This window comes from Balaenoptera ricei, chromosome 18, assembly GCF_028023285.1.
Source record: "Balaenoptera ricei isolate mBalRic1 chromosome 18, mBalRic1.hap2, whole genome shotgun sequence".
In the NCBI taxonomy this organism is placed as follows: Eukaryota; Metazoa; Chordata; class Mammalia; order Artiodactyla; family Balaenopteridae; genus Balaenoptera; species Balaenoptera ricei.
Genome location: NC_082656.1, coordinates 72,954,788 through 72,970,558, shown reverse-complemented (window position 1 = coordinate 72,970,558; position 15,771 = coordinate 72,954,788). Strand labels below are relative to the sequence as shown.

Here is a 15,771-nt window from a genome sequence, read left to right as displayed (position 1 = left end):
GTGTAAGTGCTTTAAAATAAGCCTGCACTACTTGTAAAGTGGTACAACGTATACATATGCATGCAATTATGTTTTTAAATGACCATATAAATTTTAAAAAGGTTCATATTTTTTAAATATACAATTTTTTAATATTCATTTTATTTATTTATCTTTGGCTGCGTTGGATCTTCGTTGCTGTGCGCGGGCTTTCTCTAGTTGCGTCGAGCAGGGGCTACTCTTCGTTGCGGTGCACAGGCTTCTCACTTTGGTGGCTTCTCTTGCTGCGGAGCATGGGCTCTAGGCGCGCAGGCTTCAGTAGTTGTGGCACATGGGCTTAGGTGCTCCGTGGCATGTGGGATCTTCCCAGACCAGGGCTCGAACCTGTGTCCCCTGCATTGCCAGGCGGATTCTTAACCATGCACCATCAGGGAAGTCCCAATATACAATTTTTTAGCAATGTAGAACTTTCATCTCAAAGGCAAACAGAGTCTACCACCAAATTGTAACCCTAATTTTACTGGGGGCGGCAAGGAGGACAATAAAGTACAAAGTGCTGTCTTTAAATTTTTTCAGTATTCTGGGGTTCTGAGTATTAATATTTGAAAAGTGTCCTGCAAATACTTACATAGCACTTTGGTCACTCTGCCTTCTCAGTCAGAATACAGCATGGGGGACTTCCTTGGTGGCACAGTGGATAAGACTCTGCACTCCCAATGCAGGGGGCCTAGGTTCGATCCCTGGTCAGGGAACTAGATCTTACATGCATGCCACAACTAAGAGTTCACATGCCACAATTAAGGAGCCTGAGAGCCACAAATAAGGAGCCCACCTGCCACAACTAAGACCCCACGCAACCAAATAAATAAATAAATATTGAAAAAAAAAGAATACAGCATGAGGAAACAGTTCAGACAGACTTGTCCATACCAAGCATACTATTAAAATGGAATCCTTACTTTCTCATGGAAATTGGCTTTGATTCCTTTATTATGAAATCAGGCACTTTTGTCAATCTCCTAGCCTAAGAGGAAGATGTTACACGTGGCATAGTTTTGAAGAGAACTTGTAGAAGTAAAATTACATGGCTGTTTACAGAAACACCTGTAGGCTGGGTCAGTATGACAGCTGAGGCCACATAGTGAAAAGCCGCTAGTGGCTGACAGCCAGGAGATGGGGTTCTTTCTAGGCCTGGCACCGCCAGCTATGTGACCAGCAAAACAAGACAGTCTGTGCTTATTTTACTGTGCATGGGCCTGCTGACGCCAAGGAAAAGAGGTAAGTAAGCCTTTAAAAGGCATACTGCAATCCAGGTATCTATCACCATTTCTGGAGGGCAATTTGACAACAAGCATCAAAAGGCTTAAAATCTTTGACCCAGCAAGTTCACATATAGAAAATTACCTCCAAGGACTTAAGTAAGGGTAGCCACAGAGACCTGGATATAGGGATATTTATCTCTGCATTTCCCAAGGGAAAAAAAAACCCAAACTTGGAAATAAACCCAAAGAACAACTGTGGTTATATACAAACAAATATATATGTGATAGCTGAGGAACAATAGTGAACATCAATGCTCAGAGATTAGGTTAACATCCTAAAATTTAACCAAAACATAAAATCAAAGCAACTAAATAAAAAGCCATCTTAAGTCTGGCTTATAGTTGGAGAAGGAAGGAAGGGAGGGAGGAAGGAAGGAGAAAATGAGACAAAGGAGGGAAAGAAGGAAGGAAGGAAAGAAGAAGGAAGGAAGGAATCTCAATTCTGCGGCCCACTGATTGTCTACATCATTCAAATGAGTTATTTAACTGATAAGCTATATTCAAGTAAAAACATGAAATAAATTAAACCTTTATGAATTATAATGGATTTAAATTCATACCCAAGTGACCTATAGGAAAACACAAATACTATTTCCTTGAAATTTTCTTTATTGATTAATAAAGTTCTAAACTTAACCTGTCAAGATCATGAGCAATGCATAAGGGAATAAATAAGAAACATGTAACAACAGAACACAACCCAGTTGCACTCAGAGGCAAGAAAGCATATTGTTTCTTACAATTAACAACTCTTCCAATCTTACGAATATTAATCAAACCCACCAATAACCACTCCCCAAGGAGCCCAGCTTTCTTCTCCCTGTCTTCCTAAAATCTTAGCCACAAAAAAAAAAAAAAAAAAAAAAATCTTAGCCACATGCACCTGCAGACTTCCCCACAGGGAGTCATGCATAAAATGGCAGCTCCTACAGAGTGGCCACTGTAACATTTAGTTAAGAAAACTGTGACCAAAGACTGTTTTCAGAAATTACATCAATCAAAACATGGCTGTTGCAAAGCCATCACTGGAGAAAATAACCACTTCAGGGAAGTGCCAACGCTGAGTGGTGTCAGCCACTCTGGATGCTACCTCATTTGACCATGTATGATGTCCTCCACCGGGCTTAACTACAACCAAGCATATGCGTCACCTTCTAACCTCAAATGTAATTTCAGAGAATACTCCATCCTCAATGCACCACTATGGAGTATTTCTAGAAGAATGAAGTGTTTATGCCACTCAAACATTCTGCAAAGCAGGGGCACTCAGGAGAGTTCCCTGAGAGGGCAGAGACTTTGGTGGCTACAGTTATTCAGGGTAGAATAGAGAAAAGCACATGTGATGAAACTGTCCTCAACTCCCTTCTGGATCATGGGCCCCGGGGAGCAGCGGGTAAAGGCTTTTCAGTTCATCTTCGGGTCCCAGCCTTTCCTCCCCACCCTCGGTCTCTCCCTGGGGCTACCCAATATCCTTCCTCCCAGCCTGCGCCCACACAGATGGTTCTAGTTCACAGTGAAACTCTCTAACAGGGCAATGGTACAATGGGAGTAGAAGCCCTCCACAGCTGGTATGGATCCACAAGCGAACCTTATGCTGTTCCACAGGCTTGGTACAGCCTTGCTGGCACACAGCCCCTTGCTGCGAATTTCCCTACAGCTACATCTTCTCCAGGAGGCACCACCCACATGCATGTGCATCTTCCAGTTCAGGCCTAGCTACCACTTTTAGTTCTTGCTCACCAGCTTGGCTACTGCCCACTAGTTTTGGCTCTAGTTTTACCTCATTTCCCACCAACTCCTCCGTCCAGCCCACAGGCATGTCCCCTGCCTCCAGGCTACTCCTGGTCTATATACCGCTTTATGGTATTTCCTATTTCCTCAGAGTCTCCTCTATCTTTCTCTTCTCTTCAGCCCTGCTCCTAGCAGAGGCTCTTCTTTCTCCGTGAAAACATTCTGAATACTCTATCCCATCCCATTCTCTTAGGAAGCCATTCTAGAAGGCTCTAGCTCCAATTCTTGAATCTCTGGTCTACCATCTTAGATTATCTTTACTCCATTCTTCAGCCCTTCATTTCTCTATCTCTAGAGTAAATAACCATCCTGGTTTGCCTGGAACAGAGGGGCTTCCAGGAACGTGGGACCTTCAGCGCTAAAACCAGGACAGTCCTGGGCAAGTTGAGACAGTTGGTCCCCCTACCTCCCCGGACTACTTAAAGTTACTTTCTGCCTCATAACCAAAAACATGATTTTTGTTTACAGCATCCCATTTAGCTTCTCACCATGCATTTGGGCAACTCAAGTCTATTTCTAATGATGTCAACAAACATTTAAAAATACCTAACACTTCACATTGACCTTTTAATACCAATTCAAGTGACAAAGTACACATATTCTTATTCTGAGTTCTTTTCAAAATGATCATTCTAAAATTTCTCAGTTCTTTTTAACCCCTGACTCCTCTTTAGCATTCTTTCTATAAAGATTTCTTCCCTTTCTCTCTCACTGCTTTCATTCTTCTCTGCCCTACAATTTCTCCCCTCTGCACCCTTCTTCTCCCATTTCCATCCTCCATTTGGATGGCATTAAAAGGTCAAATTAAACCCAAAGTAAGCTGAAGATAGGAAATAATAAAGATAAGAACAGAAATCAATGAAATAGAAAACAGAAAAAATAGGAAAAATCTATAAAACCAAAAGATAGTTCAAGAAGATCAATAAACTGATAAAACTCTAGCCAGACTGACCAAGTAAAAAGGAGAGACAAAAGAATTACAAATACCAAGGAAAGAGAGCAAGTCACTACTGACAATATGAACATTAAAAGGATGATAGCAAAAAAAAAAAAAAAAAAGGATGATAGGGCTGGAGGTGGGAGTGAGGGTTAACTGCAAATGGGCTCGAGATAATTTGGGGGATGGCAGAAATTTGGGGGTGATCTAAAACTGGATCGTGGTGATGGGTTGCACAACTCTACAAATTTACTAATGATTATTTAATTAACACTTACAAAGGATGAATTTTATGGTGTGTAAATTATACCTCTATAAAGCTGTAAGAAAAAGGATAAGGGACAATCATAACTCTATGCCCATGAATTTGACCACTTAGATGAAATGGACAAACTCTTTGAAAGACACAAACTACCAATGCTCACTCAAGAAGAATTAGATAACCTGAGTAGCCTTTTATCTATGAAAGAAATTGAATTTGTAGTTTAAAATTTTTTCCACAATGAAAACTCCAGGCAAAAACATTTATGGAAAAAACATTACCAACCTGATCAAAGGCAATTTAGAATATCAGTAGCCATTATGAGGAACATTTGAAATCTTCAAACTTAATTTCCTTAAAACCAAATTGGACTACAATAGTTCAAAGTTTTCCAGAACTGAGTGGAATGCTTATTTCGATTGGTATTTTGAGGCTTTCCAATGATATCAGGAATCTAAAATTGCCTCTCGGTAAAATAAGGTTTTAAGACTGAGGCAAAGGATTAAAGAAAGATAAAATGGCTGCTGAAGTCTCAGGCTCTTCTTGGGCTTCTTTGTCTCAGACTCCACCTCTGATGCCATCTTCCTCCTTCTCTTCTACATCACCTATGCCTCCTCTATACCCTCAATTCTCCCATACTAATTCTCTTGCCAAACTTCCCCTTTTCTCTGAAACTCTCCCCACTCCCTTTTCCTCTGAACTTCTCAGAATTTATCCTTTTAAAATTAAGTCTTCTGAGGGTCCAGAGGCTAAATCCTTAATTTCTTATTCTCCCTGGACTAAGGGTGAACTGCGAGCCATAGTCAAAGATTCTCCTAAAGTAACCAAAGATCCTCACAGGTTTGTTGAAGAATTTAATATAGTCATTCAAACTTATCAAACTTTTTTCCTGACTTATATTGGCCGGTTCATATGCTTGTTGATGAAGGCCAGGCTCAGCTTTGGATGAAAACCACTAACTGGAAAAGTCCTGAAAGGTCTCTAGAATTACAACTGGGAGACCAGCCCACTAACTTCTTATACAATCAGGCTCAGGCAATCACGAGATGACTTCATCAAGCAATCCCTAGGGCTTTTCCAAAGCCTGTTCATTGGAACAAAATTCAGGCTTGCACACAAAAATCTGAGAACCTGTTCATGATTATTACAATCAACTTCAGATTGTTTTCAAAGAAAATTCTGGTCTTCTTTCAGATGTTGCTCCACCCAGGTAGCTTTTAACTCCATGTTTATTAATGGGCTGAACTGGGACCTTCCCTTGAAGTAAAAAGGACCAGGTTGGAATGGGAAACTGTGTCCATTCCAGATTTAGTTAATCTGGCAAAACAGATCTTTCCTACCCTAGATGAGTCACCTCCAAGGAAGACCACCAAAGTTCTTAATCTTCAGCTCTAGCAAATGAAAGCTCCCAGAGAAAATGAAAACCCTCCTGTTTTCTCCTGTTATTGTAAAAAGCTAAGACACTGAAAAAGAGACTGTTACAAATTTAAGTGCTTTAGGCAACTCTGGCCCTCTAACCAACCTTTCTGGAAGAGATTTTGAGGGGTCTATTTGAATTTTGATGGGAGGTGCACTGTGAATTTTGCCAACATCAGTTGGAGATTTTGCCCATAAGGAAGTGGTAGCTGATTCAATGGGGACAAACAATCAGTGTTTCCAGAAACTGCTCTAGTACCGTCAGAGATGGAACAAATAAAAGATGTCAAAGGGTCATTTAATTCACCTGGTAGGTCACTTTGATGACTATTGTCAAACTGCAGTTTGCCCAAACCCAGTTTCGATGTTTAGAGCATCTGATATCAGAACAAGGGCTAAACCTAGATCCAGATAGACTTTATGGTATCTTAAGTTTCCCAAAACCCAAAACTAAGTGCCAAATGTGAGGTTTACTCAGGCTAGTTAGTTACTGCCAAAATTGGGATTCCAAATTTCTCTCTTATGGCCAAACCTCTATATGTTTTACTCAACAATAATAACCCTGACCCATTTTTATGGGATGAACTGAATGACATAGACTTCAAGGCCTTAAAGGAGGGTATGATGAACCCACCTGCCCTTGGGCACACCCATTATAGATTCCCCTTTTCTTTTTTTGTATATGAAAAGGAAGGGAACACCCTTGGCGTACTCACCCAAAAACATGGGGACCACCATTGACACACAAGGTATAATAGCCAGCAACTGGGCCCTGTGGCACAGGGATACTCCCCTTGCCTTAGAGCCATTACAGTCACTGCCCTCTTGCTTAAGACCACCAAGAAAATTGTTGTGGGATCCCCTTTAACCATTTTTGTACCTCATGCAGTAGAAGCTCTCCTGAATTCCCACCATACTCAACATTTCTCAGCCAGACATCTCACCTCCCCTGAAGTCCTCTCATTACCTGCCCCTCACATAACTCTTTTACACTGTAATAACCTTAACTCAACTACTCTTCTCCCCTCCACCACGGAAAGAGTTCCTCACCACTGCTTAACTCTGACGGACCACTTCCTGACTCCTCACAATGATCTACAGGAAATTTCATTGGGTAACACTGACTTCTCACAGTTCACTGATGGTTCTTTTTCTTAAAGGTGATGAAGGCAAATGTTGTGCTGGGTATGCTATTACTACTCCTTTTGATGTTGTTGAGGTAGCATCTTTATGGCTACTTTGGCCCAACAGGCTGACTTATATTCCCTTACACATGCTTGTGATTTAGCCAAGGATAAAACTGCCAATATTTAAACTGATAGTAGATATGATTTTTGGAGTAACTCGTGATTTTGGAATGTTGTGGAAGCAACACGGCTTCCTTATTTCCATTGGAAGTAAAAATTTAAATGGCCCCTATGTTCAAGAATTATTAAAAAAAAAAAAAAGAATTATTGAATACAGTACTCTTACCAGCTGCTTTAGCTATTATTAAGGTTCTGGGACATTCTAAGCTTGATTCTCTGGAAGCTAGGGTAAATCACTTTGCTGATAATTCTGCAAGGAATGCTGCCTTTAAAAGGACCACCAGCATCCAAACTTCTGTCATGATCCAAAGGGATATTTCACCAAATGATAATTTAGAAAAACTGGCTAGAGAAGCCCAACAATTGGCCTCAGAAAAGAAAAAACAAAATTGGAAATTCAATAATTGTTGTTTTGATAAAAAGAGAAAGCTCAGGTTTGGACCAAACAACAACCCAGTCCTACCAGACACAGTAAAATTCCCACTCTTCACCACCATACATTCATTAAACCACTGGTCTACTGACAAAATGACAGCCTTCATGAATCAATATTGGTGGGGAAACATTAAGAAGGCCACAAAAAGTGCCTACCTCACTTGTCCCATTGTCCAAAGTACAATCCAGGGAAGTTGTTCGTGTTGCTCCCAGACATTTTAAACTGTTTAATGAACCATCTGAGGTCTGGCAAATGAATTTTATACAATTTATTCCATCTAGTGGAATATGTCATGACCTATGTTTTAGTCATGACCTATATGTTTACACACTGGACTGAAGCTTTCCCTTGCAGACAGGGAACTCCTCTCAAACTTCATAGTGATTGAGGAATCCATTTTTACTGGCCAGGCACTTACAAAGTATGTGCTGCTTGTCTGGTTTTATAACACTTTCACTGTACTTCTGACCCTCAATCCTCTAGTTTAGTTAAACAGACTAACGGCATTATTAAGACTCAATTGGCAAAATTTGTAGAGACCCTCCAAATACTTTGGCCAAAAGCATTGCCATTGGTCCTTCTAAAACTCAGATCCATCCCTTTTGGAACTCATAAACTCTCACCCTTTGAAACAGTCACAGGATGCCCAATACACTTGGCTCCTGCTTCTTTTGACGCACAACTGATAAAAGGAGAGACACTCCAATATTGCAAAGGCTAACTGGTACTATTAAAAGTAACCATGTTTTGGTAGAGCAATCTTTTCACAGTGTGCCCTCAGGAAATGAAGACCTTAAGCATCACACATTGCAACCTGGAGATTTCATCTATTGGAAAAGACACCTCCAGAAGAACTTTCTTCAATCTCACTGGAAAGACCCCTATCAAATACTGTTAACCAACCCTTGTGCCACCAAACCCCAAGAAACAGACTCCTGTATTCATGTGACACACCTAAAGAAAGCACCAAATTCTGACTGGAACCGAATGTCACCTGGTGACCTGAAAGTAAAGATTTCCCAGAATTGAAGCAGATGCTAACTGATCAGACAGCTTTCCCAAGAAATCTGTACCAGGCCTTTTCAAAGTTTGTTGCCAAACCTTTGATGACGTAACACTTCAGATGATCTCCAATGTCTACGACCTTGTTAACACAGAGACTTCAGATAAAAAGTGCCTGAGAGCTCCCCCTCCGGCCCCTCCTTGTTACTGGAATGTGACCTTAATAGGTTCCCAATCAGTGCACTTTCCCTACAACATGAAACACTATACGTAGGGAAGGTCCTTCCAGACACTGCAGCACAAAAAGCTGCTGAAACGAGAAAACCTGACTTGATCAGCAATGCTTTCTGAGAAAAATCTTGATCAAAAGGTGGAAATATGAAAAATTAATTAAACAGAAACCTTAATTACATAGAGTTGGGAAACTAGAAGGGGGTACTCTCATCACCTGGCACCACTGCAGAGCCCAAGAGGAAGAAGAAGACTGCTCTTTCCTGCCAAGGACTCAATAAATGAAAAGCCATGGACTCTGCTTACTACGGCCCTCCCAACTTCCTTTCCTTCTCTATAAAAGGATTCTCCTTCCCTTGTCATGCAGGAAGTTGAACATGTATTGCCATGGTTGCTGACCCTGAATTGCAATTCTCTGCTCATCCCAAATAAACCCATTTCTGCTAGAGAACTATCTGGCAGTCTATTTGCTTCAGGTCAACAACCCTTTCCCCAGTTTGGTGGTAGCCTTGAAAACCAACAGCTAAAACTACAGTGAAAACCAGCAGCCTGGCAGCCACTGGAGGGGGCAGGGCAGGACTGGAGCTCTTTCAAAGCTACACTCCCAGAGGACTGCCACTACTTGACCTGTCTGGTGGTTCCCTGGAAGACCCCACTGACCTGACTCAGAGTTGAACAGTGGTAACAGCATTTTCCCCAAAGTCATTTTTCAAAAACCATCAGAAGCAATTATTTAAGATCACAGCTACCTGAGATAGTAGATAACAGTTGGGGTAAACAACAGGTTAAAAAACAGCTTAAACAGAAAAGCTGGAGAATGAGATATCCATAGAGTTTGAAAAGCTCTGACATATTCCTGGGAATCTAAAAGTCTATGCATATGTGTAGGGCAGTTGATGGCAGATCCACCTTACAAGAAATACTAATGGAAGCTCTTCAGGCTGAAAGTAATCCCAAACAATAATTCAAATTCATACACATACACAAAGAGCAATGGTAAAGGTAACTGTGTAATTATAAAACACTGTTTAATTGCATACTTCTGTTCCTTTCTTCTCTTGTCTAATTTTAAAAGCAACTATATAAAAAAAATTATATAATTGTATTGTTAGGCCTATAACATTTAGAAACCTAATATATTTGCCAGTAACAATACAAAGGAGGTGGGTAGGAGCAAAGATGTACTGGGTTAAAGAAATGGCACCAGATGGTAAATCAAATCCACAGGAACATTTGAAAAGAACCAGGAACAGTAAATAAGAAGATTACTATAACAAATACTATAAAGTAAGTGTGTGTTTGTGTGTGTGTGTACTTGCATCTCCTTCTCCTAGTTTCTTTAAAAGACATAAAATTATATAAATGATAACTACAAGCCAAAGCAATCTTGAGAAAGAAAAACAGAGCTGGAGGAGACTCCCTGACTTTAGACTATACTACAAAGCTACAGTAATCAAGACAGTATGGTACTGGCACAAAAACAGAAATATAGATCAATGGAACAGGATAGAAAGCCCAGAGATAAACCCATGCACATACAGTCACCTATCTTTGATAAAGGAGGCAAGAGTATACAATGGAGAAAAGCTTCTCCAATAAGTGGTGCTGGGAAAACTGGACAGCTACATGTAAAAGAATGAAATTAGAACACTCCCGAACACCATACACAAAAATAAACTCAAAATGGATTAAAGACCTAAATGTAAGACACTATAAAACTCTTAGAGGAAAACATAGGCAGAACACTCTGTGACATAAATCACAGCAAGATCCTTTTTGACCCACCTCCTAGAGAAAGGGAAATAAAAACAAAAATAAACAAATGGGACCTAATGAAACTTAAAAGCTTTTGTACAGCAAAGGAAACCATAAAAAAGACAAAAAGACAACCCTCAGAATGCGAGACAATATTTGCAAATGAAGCAACTGACAAAGGATTAATCTCCAAAATTTATAAGCAGCTCATGCAGCTCAATATCAAAAAAAAACAAACAACCCAATCCAAAAATGGGCAGAAGACCTAAATAGACATTTCTCCAAAGAAGATATACAGATTGCCAACAAACCCATGAAAGAATGCTCAACATCACTAATCATTAGAGAAATGCAAATCAAAACTACAATGAGGTATCACCTCACACCAGTCAGAATGGTCATCATCAAAAAATCTACTAACAGTAAATGCTGGAGAGGGTGTGGAGAAAAGGGAACCCTCTTGCACTGTTGGTGGGAATGTAAACTGATACAGCCACTATGGAGAACAGTATGGAGGTTCCTTAAAAAACTACAAATAGAACTACCATACGACCCAGCAATCCCACTACTGGGCATATACCCTGAGAAAACCATAATTCAAAAAGAGTCATGTACCACAGTGTTCATTGCAGCACTATTTACAATAGCCAGGACATGGAAGCTACCTAAGTGTCCATCGACAGATGAATGGATAAAGAAGATGTGGCACATATATACAATGGAATATTACTCAGCCATAAAAAGAAACGAAATTGAGTTATTTGTAGTGAGGTGGATGGACCTAGAGTCTGTCATACAGAGTGAAGTAAGTCAGAAAGAGAAAAACAAATACCATATGCTAACACATATATATGGAATCTAAAAAAAAAAAAAAAAAAGGTTCTGAAGAACCTAGGGACAGGACAGGAAAAAAGACGCAGACATAGAGAATGGACTTGAGAACATGGGGAGGGGGAAGGGTAAGCTGGGATGAAGTGAGAGAGTAGCACTGACATATATACACTACCAAATGTAAAACAGACAGCTAGTGGGAAGCAGCCGCATAGCACAGGGAGACCAGCTCGGTGCTTTGTGACCACCTAGAGGGGTGAGATAGGGAGGGTGGGAGGGAGACGCAAGAGAGAGGGGATATGGGGATATATATATACATGTAGCTGATTCACTTTAGCTGTTTCTGTTATACAGCAGAAACTAACATAAAAATGTAAAGCAATTATACCCCAATAAAAATGTTAAAAAAATGATAACTACAACAAAGTATCACTGGATTTGTAACATATATAAATATAATATGTATAACAATAATATCATAAAAAAGAAGAAAAGGGAATAGAACTATATAGATATAACATTTCTCCATCTTCTGGAATTTAGTATAAATCAAAAGTAGATTCTGATAAGTTAAGATGTATATGGTAACATATTATACATACAATGAAATATCCAGCCATAGGAAGGAATGGAGTTCTAATACATGCTACACCATGGAAGACTCTTGAAAACACTATGCTAAGTGAAATAAGCCAGAAACAAAAGGACAAATATTGCATGATTCCACTTCTATGAAATACCTAAAATAGGCAAATTCAGAGACACAAAAAGTAGATTAGAGAATACCAGGTGCTAGGAAGGAGGAGTTATTGCTTAATGGGTACAGAGTTTGTTTGGAGTGACGAAAAAATCAGGGGGATAGTGAATATGATAATGCCACTAAACTGTACACTTAAAATGGTTAAGATGGCAAAGTTTATGTTATACATATTTTACCACAATTTTTTTTAAAAGATGCATATGGTAAGCCTTAGAGCAACCACTAAAAAAAAAAAAAGTAGAAAAAATCATTAAAGAAATAAAAAGTATTACATAAGAAAATATTCACTTAATGCAAAAGAAAGCAGTAGAAAAGGAACAGAGAAACAAAAAAGACATGAGACATATAGAAACCAATACCAAATAAACACATTACAAGAAAGGAAAAGTACAGACCAATGTCACTCATGAATATAGATGTAAAACCCTCAAAATATTTTGCAAATCAAATCCAACAATGTATAAAAAGAATTATATGCCATGACTAAGTGGGATTTATGCCAGGTATACAAGGCTGGTCCAATATTCAGAAATCAATTAATGTATATGCCACATCAACAGGCTAAAGAAGAAAAATCATATGATCATATCAATTGATTACAGAAAAAGAACCTGACAAAATTCAACACTGATTCACGTTAAAAAAAAAAAAACAACCTCAGTAAATAGGGAATAAAAAAGTTCTACAAAACACCTACAACTAACATCAGACTTAACAGTGGAAACTGGATGCTTTCCCTAAGATCGGGAACAAGGCAAGAATGCTTCCTCTCATCACTCCTATTTAACATGCTACTAAAACCACTAGCTAGTGCAACTAGACAAGAAAAGGGAAAAGAGAATCTTACCGTATGATGAATATATGAAACAACTTCACTGAAGGGGATGGAAGAAAAAGGTGCTAACCTAAGTAACTGTGGAAATGAGTGGAACCTATAAGACTAAAGGGAAAGGAACTACACCTAAGCACTGCACTCTAGTTGATAAAGCTTTTTTCCCATGGAGTATGGTCTAACAAGTCAGATACTGCTACATGTGTATGCTGAAACTGAATAACTGAGTAACTGGATGGCGCATGGTGGGAGCCAGGTTTCTCACTGGGGGAGTGAAAATTTACAAACAAGCAAGGTGAAGAGGCTAGAATGATTCTATGGTTACATCAGAAATATTTCTAGATGTGTATTTATGCATGGGTTACTATTCACACATATTTCTTTGAGGATTTAAAAGACATCCCTAGCAATAGCACACCTACCTATGGGCAGTTATGTCCCCCCAACTTGAGGACAGGGTATTTATATAAACTGAGAAGTGGCAACAGAGAGCTGCAAGGCTGGAGACAGGATAGGCGGGGAAGCATCAGGGACAGCAAGAGAGGCAATTGTTGGAGGGTCGGGAAGAGGTTTCAGCACCTGCCTATCAGCAATGTTGCTGATACTCTAAAAACAGAAGAAAAAAGCCAACCGAAGCCAGTCCACTGGCCTGAAGCTGAAGTGCAACACAACTGGGATAGAAATTAAGGCATGTCTAGGCAGACTTTTCTAAGTTGACCTTGGGCACATTTACTTTTCCCATCCCCACATGTGCTGAAGGCGCCAGGACCCACAGGATTTAACTTGGGGTGTAGGCTCTGGGAAGGGCCCTGCATGAAAGCCTGCTGCCATGGCCTTGGTGGGGTGTGCAGGCGTGCTGAGAATGAGCCAGTGTGCTAAGGGAGATGACGAGCATTATGAGCTGGGCCCCAAGAGCCTTAGAAGTAGGTGACTGGGTGTGGTCACTTGACCCATTGTTGAACAGGCCACAGAAGCTGGCCCCTTCACAGGCCAGGAAAGGACTTTCTGGAAGGGTCTGGGTAGACCCCTTCAGGGGCTCACCTCTGGCTCCAGGGGTGAGCTCCGGTGTCCAGGGACATTACCAGGCCCAGATGTAGGAAATGGGAAGGTGGGATGCATAAAACCAGGTGGGCCCTGGTATGGGACACCAGTGAGTCAGGAAGCACCGAGCAAGCAGATGTAAAAAAGTTCCAGACCAGGGCTTCCCTGGTGGCGCAGTGGTTGAGAATGTGCCTGCCAATGCAGGGGACACGGGTTCGGGCCCTGGTCTGGGAAGATCCCACATGCCGCGGAGCAACTAAGCCCGTGAGCCACAATTACTGAGCCTGCGCATCTGGAGCCTGTGCTCCGCAACAAGAGAGGCCGCGATAGTGAGAGGCCCGCGCACCACGATGAAGAGTGGCCCCCGCTTGCCATAACTGGAGAAAGCCCCCTCGCACAGAAACGAAGACCCAACACAGCCATAAATTTAAAAAAAAAAAAAAAAAAAAAAAGTTCCAGACCAGGAGCCACTGACTTGGTTTCTGAACCCAACTCTGCCATTCTCCGCTTTGAGAGTCACTTAGCCTCTCCTAGCCTCAGTTTCCTCATCTTTATGAACGACTCACCCAGCTTCTTCACATGGTGATCAGCGAACAGAATGCGATACCGTATGTGCATGTAGTTGGCAAACAAGCAAGTCTCAACCAGCGGTTCTCAAAGTGTGATCTGGGGACACCTGGGGGTGGGGGCGGGGTGCCCCGAGACCCTTTGAGAGGGTCTGCGAGCTCTTCCCTTTTCCAAATAGATTGTGCATGAGCCTGGAATTTCCTGGCAAACTTCCTCCAAGACAGCTGATATGAGACTCCAATGGTCCTTAATTAAACTGAAGAGATTTTCAAACATATAAAACCATGCCACTTTTTTTTAAATAGTTATTTTCATTATAGATGTCATTTGCGTTAAATTTGAATGGATTTGTTATTTTTAAATGAATATTTAAAATTTTTGTTTTAATTCCTCATACCGTTAAAATCAACAGATACAAGCAAAAGCTCTTCGGGGTCCTCAATAATTTCTCAGCCCGTAAAGGGGTCCTGAGACCAGACAGTTTGGGAACCGCTGTGCCCAACAACAGCGGAGGCGAGCCGCCTCTCAGCAGCCTCTCAGCATCCTCTGAGAGGCTGACTCCAGGCCCCCTTTTATAAAACACGCATACGTTCACGGTTTCCACGTGTGGGGACGCTAGTTTTGTTTTCTGGGTCTCAGAGATCCAACGCTTGTACCCATTTCCCCGGCTCAAGCAAGGGCCCTCCCACAGGGAGGCACGGACAGTGTGGGGCGACCCTCGCGGGGCGTCGGCGACCTTGGCAGAGGTCGAGCCCGCGCGCGCGCGGGAGGCGCACGGTGCTCCCGGCCGGCGGGAGTTCCCGCCAGTGGGCGAGAAGGCCGCGCCTGCGCGGCGCTGAGCCGGGTACCGACCCACGGCGAGCCTGGCCGGGTGGCGGGGGACTGGGGACGTGCACTCACAGCCTCGGCAGCGCCGCTGCCGCCGCTCCGCGCGCCGCCCTCCTCAGCAGACGCACCGCCATCTTGTCTGCGCGTGGGCGCCGCCCCCGCCATGTCCGTCTCCGCTTCGTCCCGCCCCTGTCGCCACGCCCCCACGCCGCCGCGTCCCGCCTAGAGCCCGTCTCCACGCCCCGCCCCGTCCCCGCAAGCCACGCCCCCCTGCTTTTGCGCACCTGCCCCCTCCGGCTGTCAGAACTTCCAGGCTGTAACGCGAGGCAGAGCAGAGAGTCCGAATGGGTGGATTTTTGGGTGACTGAATCCAACCCTTCCCCGTGCTTCTGGGTTTTTAGGGCGGGTTTTGAGAGACCTTGCATTTTCCCAGCCAGACGTGGCCAGATTTTCTAGGGATTTCTTTACTGTTTT

The 15,771-nt window shown here is 42.0% G+C and overlaps 1 protein-coding gene across 5 annotated transcripts in view; it reads right to left on the bottom strand.

The window, feature by feature from the left end:
• The window catches only part of CLYBL (citramalyl-CoA lyase), a 260,211-nt gene extending 244,737 nt beyond the window's left edge, over positions 1-15,474 (bottom strand). For all 5 annotated transcript variants that reach the window (XR_009498853.1, XM_059903436.1, XM_059903435.1 and 2 more), the window contains exon 1: positions 15,370-15,474. Coding sequence is in view for 4 of the 5 variants with exons in the window: in XM_059903436.1 (XP_059759419.1) it covers positions 15,370-15,431 (62 nt within the window). In the remaining variant the exon portion in view is untranslated. The remainder of the gene's footprint in view (positions 1-15,369) is intronic.
• Positions 15,475-15,771: the final 297 nt, after the last annotated feature.